Consider the following 21063-nt stretch of genomic DNA (forward strand, 5'->3'; position numbering starts at 1 on the left):
TAGAAATTTGGGGGTTCATGTGCACCCCCTCCCCCCCCCCCCAAAGAACTCTATAGCTTCGCCACTGCAGATGGAGTATGTTATATCCATATTCGTAGTAATATGGTGTGTCATATCTAACCCAAATCCCTTATATTTTAGGACGGAGAGAGAGTATGTTATAAAGAAATACAATATTTACTATTTAATGGATCGTTACATGTGGCATTAATTACCACGAAATGTTTGGCACAATAAGGCGTGCACAATGTTTGATTGTGAAAAGCAGCATGGATTGAAGAAGAGCATTGCGTACGTACGTGTTGCATGAAACCAGTTTGGACAAAATGGAGCAAAACTCAACATGTACAGATTCATAAAACAATGAATTAAATCCAAGGGGATATTAAGTCAAGAACATATAACAAATTCTGTCATTAAATTGGGAAAAAAAAAGGCAAGAAAGAAATAAGCTAAAAAGATCGGAGTAGCTCGCTGCGTACTCTATCCGTCCCATAAAAAACTAGATGTGATACATCCTAGTACTACAAATCAGTACATACATATATCTAGATTTATCGTACTAGAATATATCATATCTGGTCCTAGATTCGGTTTTTTATGGGACGGTGGGAGTATCGATGGATTAATTCCATGGCGGTCGGTCTGGACGAGATCATCCTCCTTTCTGCTTGAAGGAGGAGTACATCTGGACAATGGTGGAGACGAAGGTGACGAAGGCGACGAACTCGGCGACCACCGCCCATGGCACCGTGAAGTAGTTGCGCTTCACGTCCGCCCACATCATGAACAGCGGGTGCCGGCTCCTCTCCCGGAGCTCCACCACCATCCCTCCCAGGTAGCTCCGCTCCAGCTCCACCTCGCCGCTCGCCGCCCCGACCTGCCGGAACAGCCTCACCACCTCCTCCTTGCCCTCGCCGCCGCCGTTCCCGTGCACCACCGCCACCACCTCCGCCGCCGCCAGCGCCCCGGCGTCCTCCGCCGACTGCACCATCTTCGCCATGAACGACACGTACGCCGACACGTCGCGCGCCTCCGCCTTCGCCGCCGACTGCTCGAACGCCATCAGGTTCAGCAGCAGCGGCGCCGTCCGGAGCTCCACCCGCAGCTGCGGCAGCCGCAGCTTGTCCTCGTGCGCCAGCTTCACCGCCAGCGGCACCGGCCCCATCACCGACGCGATGCCTGTCACCGCCGCCGCGCCGCCGCCGCGCGGCTTCTTGAACCGCACCCACATCCGCTTCAGGTCGCTCGCCGACGGCACGTCCTCCCGCCCGTAGCTCGCCCGCCACTTGCTCTCCTCCGGCAGGATGGGGTACAGCAGCGGCACCAGCAGCAGCAGCGGGAGCCGCCGCAGCAGCCGCGCTCCGTCCTGCGCCGTCCCGAGCACCGCGCCGTCCTGGATGCGCGGCGGCGGCTCCCACTTGGTCCGCGCCGCGACGATCATCGCGTGGAGCAGGTGGAGGATGTGGGACACGCCCTCCGCGGGCGGCAGCGCGTCGCCCACCATGTCGCGGCCCTTCTCGCCGGCGAGGTAGTAGAGAACCAGCTTCACGATCAGCACCGGCGGCGGGTGGCCGGTGCTCGCGAACTCCGGCAGGTCGGTGATCCTGACCAGGTCGACGAGGACGAAGAACGGGATCTGGTTCTCGGCGAGGATGAGGTCGACGGAGAGCTGCACGGGGGCGAACGGCGTGGCGTGCAGCGACGGCTCATCCCTCCCGATGGCGACGTTGACGAGGTGCTCGATGATGAAGCAGCCGTCGAGCACCAGCATCATGATGAACTCCTCGGCGTACATGTCGACGTCCTCGCTGTAGAACGCGCGCGCCTCCCTCTCCCTCGCCGCGACGGCGCGGATGTACTCCTCGATGACGGCGAGCTGCCGCGCCTGGTCGGAGTGGCCGCGGGAGATGAGGCTGTGGAGGTACGCCATCTTGAGGCGCTCGCCGGCGCCGAGCCGCCGCGCGTCGCCGCGGTGGAGCGGGCCGACGGCGACGAACCGCGGCGTGTAGGCGTCGGCGTTGGCGTCGCGGAGGTGCGCCGGGACGCGGGACACCCGGTGGCTGCTCGCCATGATCCGGTGCTGCTCGTCCGACGCCGCCGCCTCCTGCCTCTGCATCAGCCCGCGCGCCATCTGCTCCACGTGCACCGTGATGCCGTCGCCGTCACCGTTGCCGCCGCCGCTGCCGCGGCGCGCCATGGCTCGCCGGCGAGCTATGGCGCCGTCGAACTCCTCCATATCTGATCAGTGAGCACCAATACCAGATAGCATTACGTATCAGCTTATAAATACAAGCCAGGTAGACACTAGTGTACAGTGTGCAGTTCATGAACGTTATTAAGGTCTTGTTTGTTTCAGCTTAAGATTATTGTAATCCAGATTATTAAATCAGATTACTCTAAGCTGGATTATAATAAGCTGATATAGAATAAGTTGCGAGTTGTTTGTTTCTCTGGATTATTGGAGGCATCTAAGGGTAGTGGGTCTTTAGCCACTCAATAATCTAGAAAAAGCTCCTTCAAAGGAGATTATTAGATTATACTAATCTGGCTTATAGATTATAATAATCTATCATAATAATCTACTTGTTTATTTCGGCTTACTCATGATAATCCAGATTATAATAATCCTAAGCTGAATCAAATAGGGCCTAAGTGTCAGTGATGGATTAGGAGGCTTAATTAACACGACTTACAGTTACAAAAGGGTAGTGACATGGACACGCAAGAATTTGATTTTGAGTATATTTTATCATCTGGATTCTGGAAGTAGCTTGCATTGGGGACAAAGATGACGCTAATTTATCCAAGTCATGAATGCTGATAGGCTGGTAATTCCATTCTTTGCTTGCAGTGTCTGCAGACGATGAGATTCTTTTTGTCTCCAGGCTTGCTAATCTTTAGTAATTTCCAATCAAAATTCATACAAAGAGAAACTGACACAACCTAGCAATGCAGACAAATCATTCACATGAGCATCTCTCCAAATTGATTTCCAAGTAGAATTGTGTTACATCCCAAAAATATAAGTTGTTGTTTGAGACAACAGTGTTAGTATTGATATCAGACTATAGCAGTTAAGTCTAGTGGCAGTAACTGAAAAAGGGGCACAATGGCTGTATGCCCAGGCATCTTCAGAGACTCTGCAGTATTCTCCTGCAGTAGAAGTCACTGACATCTGGGCTCTTGGTAAGTGTGGCCCACATGTCAGTCGCAGTACTGCAGAGGATCTCATTCCCATCTTCAGTTATGCTGTCCAAACTTTCAAAAGCGTCTCATCAAACTTGGGGGCATTGCAAACCATCTGTGCTACTACCAGTTCCGAGCTCTTTCCGTCTTCTCGCGTTCGTGCATATGTCCAAGCAGGGCTCCTTTAGGGCTTTGTCGGTGTCAAGAGGTGGAGGTGACACCCCAAAGTTGAACTGAAATGAAAGACAACATGCGCCTGAGTATTCCATTGTGCTTCATCATGACATTCGGTTTTGCAAAGAACAAAACTTAGCATGTACATATCTAGTTTGTTGGAAAGTTTTTGTTTCAGCATAGTAAGATTAATCATGAAATGAATTACCTGGCAGCTATAGTCTTCAAAGTTTGGTTCCATATACAAATCAACACCCATGTGATCCTTGAAGAATGTCTGGAAAACAGAAAATGGCGTTCATACAAGTAATGACAGAAAAATTCAGAACAAAAAGGTTTTCAAGATCTATACTCCAAATTAATGTGACATCAACAGTGATAGTGTACATAAAAGTAGGTATCCCACACATCTGAATTATGCTAAACGATCTTACAATCAAACCTGAGTTGGCAGTTTGCATGTGTTGATACAAACACCAAGGCATTTGCTCTCTTCCAAATATTTGCACTTCTCAACAAATACCTGACAGTTTCCATCACGCAATGTCCGTGAACTGTAAAATCTCACTGAGTGAAGGATAAACAAAAAAAACAGTAGGAATATATTGGTACCCCGCTTGATAATGATTTTCCATTGGATAATGTTATGGAATTTAACAAACATGGCCCCATCAGCCATTGGCATGAAAGTGCTGTTGCTCTAGCTTCACATCTCAAATGTATTAAAAAAATCAGTAAGGCCAATCACACTACATCAAAAGCAACTACTGCAATGAACTCACCAACCATCGATTCCTATTGTATGTCTAATAAGTACCAACAGAGGTGGCAAAAAATGTCACTTGAGTGAACTCACCAACCATCATGGAAGCCAATTGACCATTAGCAATTGGTGCTAAAAGAGCTTTGAAGAGAACAAGCAAGAGAGGGGGAAACAGTGATCGGAGTACTCGGACCTGAAATTTACAGAGAAGAGAGTTTGATTTTATCTTCTAAAGGATACGGTTTTTTCCAAGCAATGAGATTGTGCATGAGAAATTTATATATACAGCTGATTGCTCTGTCTCCAACGCACTCTTCCCCTTGATCATGAGGCGGTTGGCAACTTCAATCAGTCCATTGTAGCCAGGCTTTTCAGAATCCCATCCAACCTCCTACAGCTTTACAGAGAATGAGAGAATTACCAAATGTACAAATAAGGAGAGCAAAAGTGAAAAATATGGATCCATTCTCGGTATTGTATAACGGTAGAGAGCTAGAAGGAGAATTGATCCAATGCATACTCCTACCGATCATGATACGTTACAAATGTAAACACATATATATGTGATAAACTCTAACTGGGTCAGCTATACACAGGGAACAGAACACGCCATAAGCATAGGACGTACACACGCACAGAGCAGTATGGCACACGTTCACTAATAGGCAATTAGGCATACAATTGCAGTTGCAGATAAACGCTATACAAAATCATAGTAATAAGCAATTCAGCGATGCCGATTATGGGAGTTAGGAATAGATAATTTATCCACGAACTGATCAACACCACTTATCAATCATTTTTGTTCGACTCTGAACATTCATCAACCATCAATATGACATTGTCAGATTATTTGCTAGTAGTAGTAAGCATCTTCCTTTTCGGGAGGATAATCCTATCGCAACTCCCTTGATATTTCTGCTAGTAATCACCCATGCTACTAAAAAGCAAGCACTAGGAAGGGGCAACCATTGTTAAGCTCAAAAAGGGGAAGACGAAGAAGAACTGAAGAAGAGTTTGGGGTGATGGAGCTTGTCACCTCCACCATCTTGGCACGGAAGAAGGCGAGGAGGAAGTCGTCGGCGAAGGAGGGCTCGTACTCGCGGCCACCCTCCCCCGACGGCGACGCCGCATCCGCCTGCACAAAGTGAAACAAATCAATCAAGAAACACTAGCAGCAGCAGCAGCAGCTATTCGCATCTTGCTTAACAACGAAAGGGCGTATCATTACCGACGGCGAGGAGCAGCGGAGCAAGGAGGTAGTAGGCCGGCGGCGGAGCCCCCGAGAAGAGGAGGAGGCGACAGGGAGGAGGGCGCGGAGGAGGCAGGGAGGAGACGGCGGCGCCATGGCCATGGGCAAGTGCAGCGGCAGCCGGCGCGCGAGACGGACAGAGGCTGAGGCAAATCGGTGGTGGATAGCCGGCTGGGACCACATGTCAGCTACCAAGGCCGTAGTCACCGATGTCCACAAACCAATCTAACATATATGGGCCGCGCGAAGGCCGGAATCTCGTTCAGGCCCATATTATATTGGGCCTCACGTTGACTGGAATAGCTTCTTTCGGCCCAACCAAAGGAAAAAGTACACTCGAAGGTACCTCAACTTGTCACCAGGATAAAAAAACGTCCTCGAATCGCAAAAACCAGATAAGCGGGGTCCCTTGACTATACAAAATCGGTCACCCGAGGTCCTTTGGTGGTTTTGACCCCGGTTTTAGTCTACGTGGCGGCTGAGTCAGCGTGGGACCCACGTGAGCCCCACATGTCAGGTGTCCACGTCACCCTCTCTCTTTCCCCTTTCTTTTTTTCTCTTCTTTTTTTTTACTTCTCGTTCCTTGCTACTCACCCGGCCGTGTGCTCGCCCACCTGCCACCACCGCCGCTCCATGCCTCCGCTTCGCCGGTGGCTGCGCGCTCGCCTGCCGCCTTCGTTGGCCGCCGCTCGCTCGCTCGCCGTGAACAGCGCGAAGCTAATGTCACCGCCTACGCGTACGCGCAGCTGCAGAGTATCCCCGTCAGCCACGCACATCACATCACCTTCTCGCACGCCAGGTTCTCCAGCCTCAGCGCCCCCGCCGCGGTCAGGTTCATCCGGGGGTCGTCCGCGCCGTCCGCCGCGTCAGGGCACACGAACTCCCACAGCCCCTTCTGCTCCCCCGCCGCCGCCTCGCTGCCGATGGGCTCCTTGCCCCAGAACCATGGGTGGATCAGCACGATGCCCTTTAGGCGGTGCGGGAGGTGTTGGCTGGTCAGGCCATGGTGCATGGCGAGGTGATGGCAGATGTTGCCGCCGGCGCTGTCTTCCGCGAGGAAGACGTGGGAGAGGTCACCGTGCGCGGCGAGCCATGGGTCGGCGGTGGAGAGCACCCAGGCGAGTGTCGTGGCGGAGTCCTCATACGCGGCCGGGAGCGGGTGCTCCGGGGCGAGGCGGTATGTCACGCCCCGAACTAGTACCGACCGGAACTAGCCCGTGACGCTCCAAATTAACCTGTAATTCGATACCAGTCCCAGGAAACAGTGCTGGTATCACAGGAAGACAGATTATCACAGCAACAGAGGTCTCTTTATTATAGAGTAGAGGTACAGTCATGTTGGGCTGCGGACAGATCTCGAGCTCACAACTGCATTACAAAAGGGAAACGGAAGCCAGGACTTGGACCAAACAACACAGGCGCGACTTGGGAACTAGGCCGAAACCCTAAAACTCATCGTAGCCGGCTTGCTCCTGGAAGAACTCCTCATCAGCAGGATCCGCTTCATCTTCTTCAGCAACTGGGGGGGATTATTTATACAGAGCAAGGGTGAGTACGGGAGTACTTAGCAAGCCAGGGGAAATAAGTGTTTAATGCAGGCTTCAAGGAGAGGCTGGTGTTTTTGCAATTGATTTTATTTGAACTCTTTTCTGAAACAACTAAGTGAGTGCTTCTCAAACGACACGGATGAGACAGTGCGTCTCGTCCGGTCGGAGTATGTGCAATGTATCAGTCTTTAGATTTGAATCAAGGTTGGCACCCGGCCAACAGCTTTTCAAACGGCCACCCGGGCCAACAACTTTCAAACGGCCACCCGGGCCTACCTGATTCCATCAGTTACAGATTTTTCAATCATCGAACCCCTTTCCACAACAGCAATTTCACAAGCAGTAGTCAAACAAAACTACGCTAGGAATCACCTCACATCCGCCCATGACCGTGGGCACGGCTGTTCGAACAGTTTGTTAACCTCTGCAGAGGGGGTACACTTTACCCACACGACATTACTAACCCGGATCACCCAGCCCGTGGGGATCAGCCACGTCGGGAGACCTCCAAGCTTTCATGACAAGGCATTTCCAAAGCCGACACAGGTTTACCATATGCCGACGAGAGGGGTCCCAGACCAACAACAGGTTAGGTCCCAGACCATACTGTGCCAGGAAGCCCAGGGGTCCTCCCCGACACCACCCCGGCGAATCCACATGTCTCTCGGCATCAAGGCTCCCCTGATAAGCTAGTTACTCAGCCAGGGGTGTCCCATTCCACCCATGTGGTCGTACTTGTCTTATGTTTGAATGAAATTCCAAGGAAACGGTCCTTAAGTGCAAGAGCGGGAAACCGTACACCCGGTACGTTCCCCGGTCCGCGGTTTTGGAAATTCATTTAGTTCGCAAGCACCGACCCAGGTGTCGGGTTTTCCAAGTCTTTCGTAAAACCCAAGTTTTATCCAAGAAGTTTTTTATTAGATTTTAAGTTTGAAGGCGTCCGTCGATACTCGCACAGGGTGCACGAATATCGAGACGCAACTAGATGGTTACCAGGGGACACGATATAACAATTATCAAAGGAAGGATCAAATGCAACCAATTAGGTAGGTCCGCCAATCTGCCTTGCAGGCGGGACAACAGATTAAGTGCGATCCTATCAATGCATAATATTTTTCAAGCAACATAATTAATTTCAAATATAGGCTCAAGATGTTCAAAGGTGGCTTGCCTTGCTCGAGATCTGGAGCTTGATCCTCGAAATCCTCGCACTGCGGGTCTTCGGGCTCCGAAACTACACGCGAAACGGGAAAACTCAACAAACGGCGAAAATAAAGCCCTATTAATGACCTCTAAGCGTGCCATTAGATAGATCTCGAGATTTGAGGAATTTTGGAAGTTGAACGGAGTCAAACGGATTTACGGTTGGGAAGATATTGAATTTCTAAGATTATTGGATTTTTGGGTCTAAAGGAAAAAAGATTTAATTAAATCCTTTTTGAATAAGAAAAGAAAAGAAAAGAAAAGAGGGAGGGAAACTAGACTTTTCCTCGGGCGGCTAGGGCGCGGCCCGAGAGAAATGGAGCGGTCCGGCCGAGCTAAATGGGCCGGCCGGCCCAAGGCGGCCCAAGCGCGCGCGCGGGAGGGAGGAGAGAGAGAGCCGGTGGACCGGGCTCACCACGCGTGGTCCCGGGTGGGACCCGCTTGTCGGTGACACGGTTCACCGTGCGGAGCGAGCACGCGGCGCACGCGCGCGGGCGGGGGAGGGACGCGGTGCACGCACACGGTTCGCGGTGGATGCAGATGCGGCGGGCCCACGCGCAGCCTCACGGCTCGCGGTGCAACGCGCGCACGGGGAGGGACTGACCGGGGTCGGCTTGACCCGGTCTTGGCCGAGGTGGCGCCGACGTGGCGCCTACGTGGCTGCCACGCGGGCCGGCGGGAGGTAGACGACGACGCCGGCCGGAACGGACGGCGGACAATAGCGGCGAGCGGCGGAGCGAACCACGGCGATACAGGCAAAAGCGAGCACACCGGGTGGTTGCACGAGACGAGGGGAGACGAGCCAACGGCTCGGATTCGCCGGAGGGAGCTTGACAGCGGCGAATCGCGGCGGCGGCAACCGGCGGCGGGAGAAGGGGGAAACGACGACGAGGTCACGAGGGGCCAATTCCCGACGGCGAGAGCATCTACGCGGCTACGGGAATCCGATGCTAGCGTCGGATTGGGCAGAGCTACGCCGAGCGAGGCTGGCGACGAGCGGGTGCTACGGAGCTCGGGCGGTGACGGCGGCGAGCACATGGCGAGCGGCGACAACGGTCGGGGCGGCGCCGGCTAGCTACGGGGAGGCTACTCGTGCTACCACCGAAAACTAAGGGGGGGAGATGGAGCGAGGAGGAAGAACGGAGGGAGGCATTACCGTGCGGACGGGGCGCAGTGACGAGAGGCCGACGGCGCGGGAGTAATCTCTCCGGCCTCGGGCCGAGGAAGAGGAAGAAGAGGGCGCGCCCGGAGTCCCCTTCCGCGTCCTTGCTCGTGCCGGCTCCTCCGACACGCGCAACGACGAACGGCGACGGCGAACAGAGCACGGGAGGCGGCGGCAATGGCGTGGAGGCGAATGGGAGAGGAAGGGAAAGGGGGAAGCTTGGGTTTTAAGGGCGGCAATGTCGGTTTGGAAACCGACTTTGGGCGGTCAAGGCGCGAGCTGGCGCTCGGCGCTCGCGTCCAAATTGGCGACAGGGCGGAGGGAGGAGGATGACGCCAGCGGGAGGAAAAAGGGGAAAAAGAGGGAGAGAAAGGGGGCTCGCCCCTTGCTTCTTTGGGAAAAGGAGGAGGGGAGCGGGGGCGTCGCGGCAGAGGGAGGAGGGCTCTGCCTCCGTCCCTTGGCGGCTTGCGCGCGGAGAGGCGGGGCCGAGGCGATGACGACGGCGATGACGGCGGGGCGGTTTGGAGCGGAGCGGCGACACGGGCGACAGGCGCGGGCAGGCGCTGACGACGACGGCAACCAGGCGGTCGGCCACTCGGCACGCGCGCGCGGCTTGCAACGGGAGGCGCGGCGGATTGAGCGGCGCGGCTCGGGCACGCGCGCTGGCTGCGGGGCCGAGCGGCTGCAGGCGCGGCAGAGCAGCGGGGCCGGGCGGCGCAGACGCGACGCGGGCGACGACCACGCGGGCGCGCGCGCGAACGATGCGCGGGGAGCGGCAGCGAGGGAGCGAAGAGGAGGGCTCGGCTCGGCGGCTCACGCGCACGCGCGCGCGGCGCGCGGGCGGAGCAGAGGGGGAGGGGGAGAGGGAGAGAGAGAGAGAGAGAGAGCGCCGGGAGGGAGGGGGAGATGGGCCGAGAGAAATTCGGCCCATCGACCCTGGGGGAGGCAAAATAGACTTTTGCGGAGGAATTTGATTTGGAAGGATTTGGATTCGGGATTGAACTTGACGATAGATCGGGGATTTAAGATCTTGAGATGGCACGAACACTAGACAACAAGCAAGAAACAATTTCGCAATTAGGGTTTTTATGAAATAATTTTCCCGCTAGGCGCTACACGGTAGTTGACGGAGACGACAACGGCGGGGTAGGCGATGGCGAGGTCGTTGAGGCAGCGGTGGTACGCAGGCGATGTGGCCGACCTGATCACGAACCCCCCGCCATGGAAGTAGACCACCACGGGGAGCCTCTCGCCTCCGACAGCAACAGCGGCGGGCTGCGGAGAAGGCGGAGAGGCGCACGTCCCTGGACACCACGTCTCCTGCAACACGCAATCCAGATGGCCGTGACGAGGTGCTCGGCGTGGTGGTCGAGATCCAGGAACGGCACGGCGCCTCCACCTCCAGATGGTCGACGTCGACCGCCGCCCGCCGCCTCCGTCACCTCTCCACCCACAGCTCTGCCCCCACCACCCCGCGTATCCTCGCTCACCTCGCCGCCGCCGGGTCCACGCCGGTGAGCTCGCAAGAGCACTGCCTCCCTCCTTTTCACCCTCGGCCAAAGCAGCCGCCACAGAGCCAGCCGTCGCCGGCAACCGGACCTCCTCCTCTCCCGCCTCACCCCGCCGGCCTCTTCCGCACCCGTCGGTCGGCCGTCGGCCTGCCCAGAGTCCTTGACAAGAAAGTGATGGAGAAGAGAAAGGGAGAGAAGATAGGAAAGAGAGAGATGACGTGGCCAGTCTGACATGTGGGGCCCATGTGGGTCCCGCGCTGACGCAGCCGCCACGTAGAACAAAACCAGGTTTAAAACCACCGAAGGACCTCGGGTGATCGGTTTTGTATAGTTAAGGGACTCCGCATATCTGATTTTGCGGTTCAAGAACGTTTTTGTATCCCGATGACAAGTTGAGGGACCTTCGGTGTACTTTTTCCCCAACTAAATGGGTAGCACGTGAAGCCTGAATCCCGTTGCGGACTAACATGTATATGGGCTGCACAGCAGCACGAGGGCCCGTTGCATTCATTTTAAGAGCGATAGAAGTTGTTGACTCCTGAGGAAGACAATTACGATCGGATACCTGAACATATTACGGTGATATAAAGTGGTCAACCACCTCAAATTAGTAAAAACTAGATTAAGATGGGTTTTGATAGATTGAACCGGCTAGCGAAGCCGATTTAGATGGAATAAAGATAAATTACCCATCTCGTGAGCGAACGAAAGGTTTACGAGACAAATCTACGAAGAGATTTCGCACTCTTACAACTAATGCGGATGATTTACGGTGCAAATTGACAAAGATGGACAAAACTAGGCTAAAAAACTAGACGGAAATTAGATGCAATATTGAAAAATCGATTCAATTGGATAAATTGTATTGAGAGTAGATTGTATTGCCCTATATAAGGGGGTTGGTCTTGCCCCCTACAGGTCCTCCTCCACGTCTAACTCGGGTTAGAAACTAATGGAAACCCGAAACATACATTCCCGAGCAAGGAAGTCCGAGACCTGACGAAAACAGCTCGGAGTCGGACTTTGCCAGTTTGACCGGCTATATACCGCTGGTCAAATCGGCCGACAGGCAGCGGTCAGATCAGCTCTATGAACGAAACCCGACTCTTTTCAAACTTTGGCAATATTCTCCTATTTTAATCCTAAGTGCTAAATTTAGGTGTAAACACATGCCTCCTGCCTTTTTGTGAACTTTGTGAACCTAAAAGCATAAAACACGTGATCTTAGGGCAATAATCTAATTGCCGGCCATATAACTCCCTAAGCGTCATGCCAAACACTCAGGAAGTATTTCTACAAGTGTTTCCCATTGATCGCTCTCTAATATCGCTCTCCTTACAATGTCTCGAGATAATATGTATTCCCTCGAACGATTCCACATATGCGATAAGGATCCTTCCAACTAGGTGACCACTTACTGAAGTCCTTAGATTTAGAAACCAAAGGCAAAATTGTCTTCCATACCAAGTCTATTACTTGAAACAATTTTGCTTTCACTCTTTTATTGTAGGCTTTAACTACCTTCTTTTTCTCCTTTTTTATCTCTCCTAAAGCTTTCTAACGTTTATCGGTCACATCATCAAGATTATCTCTTATTAATGTTTTGTACTCTCCAACCCATAAATCATCTTTCTTTATGTATCTATAAGAGAGCCAAGAACTACCTCTACCAGTAAAACGGTTTCTTGCCTATAAACTTACTCAAAGGGGATAACTTTAGTAGCACCATATTTAGATATCTTATGAGCCCCCAATATCTCTGAAAGCGCCTCATGCCATCTCTTTGGTTGGTCCTCAATCTTTTTCTTGACTAATTGTGTTACATTTGAGACAGAAGTGGTAGTATTGATCATCAGACGACAGCAGTTATTATGTCTAGCTAGTAATAGCAACTGAAGAAGGGGCACAATGGCTCAACTCCTCTGCAGCAGTAGAAGTCGCTGACGTGTGGGCCCTTGGCAAGTGTGGTCCACATGTCATTCCTATCTTCAGTTATACTATCCAAACTTTCAAGAACATCTCATCAAACTTGAGGACATTGCAAACTATCTGTGCTACTACCCGTTCCGAGCACTCTCCATCGTCCTGCGTTCGTGCATATGTCCAAGCAGGGCTCCTTTAGGGCTTTGTCGGTGTCAAGAGGTGGAGGTGGCACCCCAAAGTTGAACTGAAACAAAGACAACATGTACTTGAGTTTTCCATTGTGATTTTTTGTATTTTCTATATAATGAAAGCTTTATTAACCTCAGTAAATTTCATCAAGTAATACAATTATTCTGAGAGCATCTCCGGCTTCTACACCCAAAGAGTGCACATAGCCAACAAGAAAAAAACAAAAGATAAACACATCATCCAAAATAGCAGGAACAAAAGGAACTTCAGGAGCCCTCTAATCATAGCCTAGAATGCTACCCATGTGCCGAGGTAGAAAACTCCATTGTGCTTTATCATGATATTTGGTTTTGACAAAGAACAAAACTTGGCATGTATCTAGTCTGTGGAAAAGATTTTTTTTTTGGGTTTTGTTTTAGTGTAGTAAGATGTAAATCATGAAATGAATTACCTGGCAGCTATAGTCTTCGAAGTTTGGTTCCATGTACAAATCAACGCCAATGTGATCCTTGAAGAATGTCTGGAAAACAGAAAATGGCATTCATACAAAGAGAAGACAGAAAAGTTCAGAAGAAAAAGGTTTTCAATATTTGTACTCCAAAATAATGTGATATCGACAGTGATAATGCAAATAAAAGTAGGCATCTCACACATCTAAATTATTCTAAAACGATCTTACAATGCCCACGATATACAAAACTTGAACAGACTTGAGTTGGCAGTTTGCATGTGTTGATACACATACCAAGTCATTTGCTCTCTTCCAAATATTTGCACTTCTCAACGAACACCTGACAGTTTCCATCACGTAATGTCCGTGAACTGTAAAATCTCAGTGAGTGAAGGATAAACAAAAAGTCGGAAGAAGAGATTGATACCCCGCTTGACAATGATTCTCCATTGGATAATGTCACACAATTCACCGAACATGGCCCCACCAGCCATTGGCTTGAAAGTGTTGTTGCTCTAGCTTCACATCCAATGTATTTAAAAGAGTCAATAAGCCAATCGCAGTACGTCAGAAGAAAACTCTCTCCGTCTCAGAATATAACAACTTTTAGGCTTTAGCTAGACGGAGGTAGTAACATTTACACCGATTCCTACTGTAAGTCTAAAAGGTACCAACAAATGAACAATGACAAAAAAAATGTCACTCGAGTGAACTCACCAACCATCATGGAAGCTAGTTGACCATTAGCAATTGGTACTACAAGAGCCTTTAAAAGAACAAGCAAGAGAGGGGGAATCAGCGATCGGAGTACTCGGACCTGAAATTTACAGAGAAGAGAGATTGATTTTATCTTCAAAAGGATAAGGGGGGCAAGCAGAGAGATTAGGGACATGAGAAAGTTATATACAGCTGATTGCTCGATCTCCAACGCACTCTTTCCCTTGACCATGGGGCGGTTGGCAACTTCAATCAGTCCAGTGTAGCCAGGTTTTTCAGAATCCCATCCAACCTCCTACAGCTTTACAGAGGATGAGAGAATTACCAGTGTACAAATAAGCAGAGCAGAAGGAGAATTGATCCAATGCACACCTGTACTGATCATGTCACGTTACATATATAAGCACATGTACATGTGACAAACTCTAATTGGGTCAGCCATACACAGGGAACATGCCATAAGGGCCTGTTTATCCCACCCCAAAATTTTACACCCTATCACATTAAATATAGACTAAAAAGATAACTAATTGCACAGATTGCGACTACTTTGCAAGTCGAATCTTTTAAGCCTAATTGCTCCATGATTTGACAATGTGGTGCTAGGCTTAATAAATTCATCTCACGGATACTGTAATTAGTTTTTTTTATTAGTGCCCAAACACCCCATGCGATACCTTATATAATACCCGACACGCCAAAACTTTATACCCCTGGATCTAAACACCCCTAAGAATACAACGTACACACGGTCCTAGTAGGCCTTAGAGGAACGCCTGTCTACACCCCCTGCCCGCGTCGCTCCCCACGTCGGGCGACTCAGGCAGAAACCCTAGCCGCAGCCACCATCCTTCTCCACCTCTCCCCTCTACCTCACCGCTGCCTGAGTGAGTGGCCGGCAAAGCCGACGGATCGCGAGGACGGCCGCGGCAGGGCTCACGGCGGCGACCTCCATAGATCCGGCGTGGAGGTTTCAAAGATGGAGGATGGCCGGAGCAATGCGGGCGTAGTCGAGGCCTGCGCGCGGGAGAGGGTGGTGCAGGCGCAGTCGGCCTGGCATGCGGACGACAATGACGGCCGGAGATGGAGGCGAGGAAGGAGGAGGCAGGCCACTGGGTGGCATGGCCGGCAGCGGCGGAGGCCAAAGGGGCGCTTGGAGGCGTGGCCGGCAGTGCGGAGTCCGGCGCAGCGCATGAAGATGCGACTGGCAGTTGGTGGGAGGCTGTCGCGGTGCGTGTAGGGTGAGCCGGTGTCGGGCGCAAGCCGGGCTGTGACTGGGGTGTTGGCCGGCGGAGGGGTGTTGGTGCGACAAGCCCACGTGCTGGAGGAGGTCGTCCGGGTGGCGGAGCTTTGGGATGGCAACGGTAGGGTGGGAGCTAATACGGCGGGCGAAAGCCTAGCTCGATTTTCGGGCCGACAATGACGATGTCTCCTGGCGCTGTGCTCCCCTGAGGACTTTGTTGAGCTACCATCTCTCCCTTCCCATCATGACTTTCCAGGTGAAAACCTAGTCCAAGGTGGACAGGCGACGGTGGCGCCTTTGGTGTCACAACCTTCGTGGAGGCGTTGCCTAGGAGGTCATGTTCCCTCGCCTTCACTGCCTTCTTCCTGGTTTGGCCTTAGGCGTTCTCTTGGTTTCGGCTCTAGGTTGGCTCAAGGATGAGCGGATCTTTCTTCTCACTCACCCTCACCCTCAAACCTTCCATGAGGGTGGCCGGGAGTCTGTGGTTGACCTTATTAATGAAGTTTGAAGTTGGTTTGAGGCGGGAGCGTCTGTGATCCCCTTTTAGAGCTAGCGGCGATCGGTCACACACAGCGGCGGCCAACTTGGTGCTAGTGCTTCTCCAGGTAGTGCGGTTGGAGCCTCTAGCATGTGGTGGAGTGGTCTTTTTCTTTTTTTCCTGATTGTGACATTCTTCGGTTATAATCTTGTAATTTTTTCTGCTATATCAATACGAATCTTCGTACTGACATGTGCGTGGATCGTTAGAAAAAAAAGAACGTACAAACGCACACGTTCACGTGTTCGCTAATAGAATTGCAGACATACACTATACAAATTATAGGTACTAATAAGAAATTTTGAGCTGATAGGGGAGTTAGGGAATAGCTATTAGTTTATCGACAAACTGATCAACAGCATTAATCAATCATCAATATGACATTGCTCGATTATTTGCAAGTAGTAGTAAGCATCTTCTTTTTCGGGAGGATATATAATCCTATCGCAACTCCCTTAATATTTCTGTTAGTAGTCACCCATGCTACTACCAAGCAAGCACTAGGAAGGGGCAACCATTGTTAAGCTGAAAATGGGAAGAAGAAGAAGAAGAAGAGTAGTTTGGGGTGATGGAGCTTGTCACCTCCACCATCTTGGCACGGAAGAAGGCGTGGAGGAAGTCGTCGGCGAAGGAGGGCTCGTACTCGCGGCCACCCTCCCCCGACGACGACGCCGTATCCGCCTGCACAAAGTGAAACAAATCAATCAAACAGCATTAGCAGCAGCAGCAGCAGTTTATTCGCATCTTGCCTATCAACGCAAGGGCGTATATCATTACTGACGGCGAGGAGCAGCGAAGCAAGGAGGTAGTAGGCCGCCGGCGGCGGCGGAGGCCCCGAGAAGAGGAGGAGGCGACAGGGAGCAGGACACGGAGGAGGCAGGGAGGAGACGGCGCCGCCATGGCTATGTGCAAAGACGCTCGCCGGTCAGCTATAATCGGTGACCGTTAAACAATATAGGAAAAAAATTATAACAATATATAATCGGTGACCGTTAAGTGATGTGAGAGTGGAAATTATAGGGGAGTGAAAATGGAATTTTGCAATCAGTTGGAGGATTCGATGTGACAGTGCCGCTAGGGTGCACGTGCAACACGTGGGGAGGGGGGGCAGTGGATCGAAGGATGTAAAAAAATTGAATATATATATATTCTTTTATCGAATTCGCAAGAAAATACCGATTTCGAGGAGAACTACTCAGATAGATCATCGTGGCTGTTTTAATTAGTGAGAGCATATGCTCTCATCTTGCTTTCTAGGAGAGCGATATCGAGCACATGTAACACTCTCTTCAGACAGTGACGTGAAAGTGAGAGCGGTGTCTCGCGTGGTAAGAGCGCGAGACCGACGTTTAATCGTACGCGTCGAAAAGAAGGGGAGAATCGGAAGGGAGATGGGACCCGCGACGGAGAGCAGATGAGGACAATCAGGTCCTCGCGGGCGGGCGCTCGTGTGGTTCGAGACGCCACACGATCGAATGCGGCCGCGCGTACGACGCTCGTGCGTTGCTTCGGCCGTCGGGCGGGTCCGCTTCTTGTTGGCAATAGCAGTCCAATGCCCAGCAGGCACGAGGATCTCAGGTTTCTCCTGGTCTTCGCATTTTGAGCTTGTCCTCTAATTTTTGTGATCTGTGAATCTCTTGATTTTTGGATTTGTGAAATTGAGAAGATGGACAAGGAAAGCACCAGTATCTTGGCAACAATCGATCAATAGTTTTTGGTTTGTCCCCCACCACAGGGAAGGTTCCACGGCCATGTGCAACAAATAACTTTTGTGTTCGACTTCTCTTTGCAAGTCGATTTTTCATCCGTCACGACGAAATCGATTCCGCGATGTTTGGTGTTTTCTTTGAAGTCGATTTCGTCTCACGCTGGAGATGCGTGCGCCGGCCTCGCGCCATGAACCCGCGATACCGTGGCCCCACGCTGGCCGGTCTCTCGCGGCTCTCCTACCGCGAGCCCACCGCTCTCGCGATCCCACACAGCGAGACAGCTTTGCGTCTTAAGTAAGGCTATTATACAGCTGATCTGTTAGTTATAAGGTTTTTTTTTTTATTAGATAGAGAGTTGATTCGTATCCCTTAATGTCAATATCATATGGTTTGACTTCTCGTCTTCTCTAACTATTAAAATTGAATTGGTGTAATTTAACTTCCTCTATTGTTTTAAGGGTGATTTTCGCTGGCCTGGCTAATGGGTGAGTCAGCGTGTGGGCCGTAATGGGCTTTTATGTGGGCCGGAATCCCTCTCAGGCCCATATCGTATGGGCTGCATGGTTTGCGAGACTATCTGGCCGTTCAATTCGATTTCGTTATAATTTTCAGGCTCCATTGAACAACAAACGGCCTCGGAAAAGGAACAAAAAAAATACTCAAAAAAAAGAACGGAAAACTATTTCACGACAAAATTTTCGTACAAATTTTTGCACTTGATCCGCGCCGTCACGTCAGGACGGGAAGATCCGTCTAAGCTCGTCGGAGGGATTGGCCAGCCAGCGGCAGTACATTCCGGCGGCGGCGGTGACGGCAGTGGCAGAGAGCGCGGCCAGTGCGCCGAAGTGCGAGGCGTCGCTGGCGACCACCGCCACGGCCATCATGGCGAGCTCGGCGAGGCTGGCGACGGCGATCTCCGTGGCGCCGATCAGCTTCGCCTTGCTCGCCGGGTTCCCGGTCTGCACCACCTGCAGCCCGATCGCGCTGTACGCCATGTGCCCCGCCCTCGACGCCACCTGCGCACGCCATGGAAATCAATTCTTGACAGGTTAAATTCTTGTAGCAATGGAGAATCCGAGATCGATCCTTCTCTTACGATCAATCCGAGGAAGGCGAAGAGCGCGCCGGCTCGCCGTGAGACGGCGCCGGTGAGGTAGACGACGACCGCGGCGCCGAGGAGCGCGCTCTGGGCGATCAGACCGGCCGCTCCGGCCTTGAGAATTCCGAGCTCCTTCACGAGCCTCGCCGTCGCGAACGTCGCGAGGATCCCCACCGCCCCCGACGAGCCGCCGAACGCGCCGATCACCGACGGCCTCACGCCTGCCCACACCACACACACACACCCCATTAACAAGATGAGCTTGATGAATGATGATGATGTCAGCAATGGTAACCATGCGCGCGCGTCATCTCACCCTGGTGGATGAGGAAGGTGGTCATGAGCGCGCCGGGGGCGAGGGCGACGTTGAAGCAGACGAACACGTAGGCGAGGCTCGCCGGGAGCACCGGCTGCCGCATGTACTCGCTCCAGCCATTCCTGACGGTAGCCACAGCCTCTTCCACTGTCAAAGATGAGGATTGATCAAACAATTCGAAAATCAGATTTTGGCAAAAAAAAAACAAAAAAAAAATTCTCCAATTTGAATATCTGATAGTGATCGATGAACTGTCGTAGAACTAGGCTGCAAGCTCAATGAATCACCGGTTTTTCGTATGCTGAAACTGGAAGTTTTTTCAGCGTGTGAGGTTGTATTTTCAGAGTGATCGAAGATGCCGTCAGCGAGCCGGTTCATCTCTCCACACAGGAAAATCTGCGAAATTAGAACCATAGATTTTCTTTTCCTGAACTGGTGAATGATAATGTACTAAATCTGCAAAATAATTTTCTGAATTTATGAATCTGTAGCTAGTGTACCAGCAGAGGCAGGGCACAGAGCGAGATGACGCAGGATAGCTTGATGCAGGTGAGTGGGTTGTTCTTGGAGAGCAGCAACGCGAAGATGGATGCTCCTACCGTCTGCAAATCACACGAAATTCATCACGAACACACGCATAGTACATGCATTTTTCATATTTCATAATCAAGAAAAGATGATTCAGATGCAGAAATTCTGAAATCCCAAACCTCGCAGAGGAGATCGACTCTGCTGAGCGTCGCGTTGGCCTTGGCGAGCGCCACCGGCCTGCCTGCCCCTGCTAGCTTCAACCACACGATCCATGGAGATTGGAGAAACATCGGAGAGAGGTTGAAGAAAGCAACGACGAGCTATATATGTAATCAATGGCAGGAGGTGGTTGGGAGCTTCGGTCACCTGCACGACGAAGTCCCGCTCCGCGATGATGCCGAGCGCGACGCAGGCGAGCCTGTCGACGGCGGTGGACGCCACCAGCACGGCGAACCACGGCCGCAGGAGCAGCGATGCCGCCGCCGCTCTGTGGACGGCGAACGCGTAGGTGATCGTCGCCACCGACACCAAATGCGCCGCGGTCTGGCACGACACGATGATGTTGATGACACTCTTCTTGAAGCAGAAATCTGACGTTGCTTTTTCGGATCATGGATAGTCACCTGAATTGCGGCGAGAGATCGGTAGGCGGGGATGCGTGGGAGCGAGCTGATGAGCTCGCCGACCAACGGGCCGGCGGCGAACACGACGAGCTAGCACGCAAAATTAAATCGGATTTCGTCAGAATGTCGCCATTAATTCGAACGCATATATTAGTTGGAGAGTCAGTGGTCGGCGTTCTGCACCTTGGTGAAGAAGCCGAGGACGGCGACGGGGAGGATGCTCGCCGGGTGGAGCACGGCGACGGCGGCCGGCCATGTGAAGTTCCAGAGCTGCTCCGTCGCGTTCCCGGCGAGGCAGGCCGCGTACAGCGCTGCGCGTCGAACACGATTCAGGAGAGATGCAACAATTGAGCTCCAGAGAAGCAGAATTCGTACCGTTCATGGCGGCTGGGTAAGCCGGAGTTTCTCCCAGGTGGTCATCCTCTCTGCAGCCTCCGTTGAGCTCATCCAGCAACGCGAAAGACGAAGCGGCGGAGGCCGGCGCCGGCGCCGGCGCGTGGTCCCCGAGCAAGCTCTGCTCCTCGGTCCGGAGGACTATACCCGAGGAGAGCTGAACAAACGGCAGTGCGCCTTCGCGTTCTTGGGTTACACCGGCGGAGAGGTCGTCTCCGGCGCCGGCAAGGGCGGTGCTGGAGGCCGAAGGAGCATGTTCGGAGTCGGAGGAGGAGCAGCTGGTGGCGAAGACGCGGCGCGACGTCAAGCGGCGGAGAGGAAAGGGGAAGGGCAGCACGGGAGGCGGCGCTACACGGCGACACGGGAGCCGGGAGAGGGCTGGTCCTGGTGGTGAGGTGGGAGGCGGCGAGAGGAGCTTGGACATGGACATGGAGGCGGGAGTGAGCTGATGAGCTGGAACGGATAGGGAGTTGGGGATGGATAGGGAAGAAGATTTATTTGGGCCGAGTATTATACTTCTATATTGGGCT

At 52.3% G+C, this 21063-nt stretch overlaps 3 protein-coding genes and 2 pseudogenes across 5 annotated transcripts; all 5 read right to left on the minus strand.

Moving 5' to 3' along the window:
* Positions 1–393: 393 nt before the first annotated feature.
* Positions 394–2254, minus strand: LOC4337710 (UPF0481 protein At3g47200). Its single transcript, XM_015783505.3, has one exon. The coding sequence runs from the start codon at positions 2237–2239 to the stop codon at positions 656–658; it is 1584 nt and encodes a 527-aa protein (XP_015638991.1). The 5' UTR covers positions 2240–2254; the 3' UTR covers positions 394–655.
* A 699-nt stretch (positions 2255–2953) lies between these two features.
* Positions 2954–5539, minus strand: LOC4337711 (beta-carotene isomerase D27, chloroplastic). Of its 3 annotated transcripts, XM_015782380.3 has the most exons (8): positions 5358–5539; positions 5166–5264; positions 4413–4517; positions 4220–4319; positions 3976–4067; positions 3806–3886; positions 3572–3640; positions 2954–3422 (listed from the first exon to the last, which is right to left on the minus strand). In XM_015782380.3, the coding sequence occupies exons 1-8, from the start codon at positions 5478–5480 to the stop codon at positions 3279–3281; spliced, it is 813 nt and encodes a 270-aa protein (XP_015637866.2). In that variant the 5' UTR covers positions 5481–5539; the 3' UTR covers positions 2954–3278. The 3 variants fall into 3 exon arrangements, with proteins under 3 accessions (XP_015637866.2, XP_015637868.2, XP_015637867.2); XM_015782382.3 differs by lacking the exon at positions 3976–4067 and having other exon boundaries at positions 3806–3917; XM_015782381.3 differs by lacking the exon at positions 3976–4067 and having other exon boundaries at positions 3806–3930.
* A 429-nt stretch (positions 5540–5968) lies between these two features.
* Positions 5969–11494, minus strand: LOC107280901 (probable carboxylesterase 2; annotated as a pseudogene).
* A 1330-nt stretch (positions 11495–12824) lies between these two features.
* On the minus strand, positions 12825–16538 carry LOC9267549 (beta-carotene isomerase D27, chloroplastic-like; annotated as a pseudogene).
* A 1689-nt stretch (positions 16539–18227) lies between these two features.
* LOC107276535 (solute carrier family 40 member 3, chloroplastic) lies at positions 18228–21012 on the minus strand. The gene is made up of 10 exons (XM_015782912.3): positions 20516–21012; positions 20324–20451; positions 20141–20230; positions 19884–20060; positions 19697–19771; positions 19487–19588; positions 19274–19382; positions 18987–19133; positions 18668–18891; positions 18228–18587 (listed from the first exon to the last, which is right to left on the minus strand). The coding sequence occupies exons 1-10, from the start codon at positions 20961–20963 to the stop codon at positions 18306–18308; spliced, it is 1782 nt and encodes a 593-aa protein (XP_015638398.1). The 5' UTR covers positions 20964–21012; the 3' UTR covers positions 18228–18305.
* Between the last annotated feature and the right edge of the window lie 51 nt (positions 21013–21063).

This window comes from Oryza sativa, chromosome 5 (assembly GCF_034140825.1).
Source record: "Oryza sativa Japonica Group chromosome 5, ASM3414082v1".
Lineage (NCBI taxonomy): Eukaryota > Viridiplantae > Streptophyta > Magnoliopsida > Poales > Poaceae > Oryza > Oryza sativa.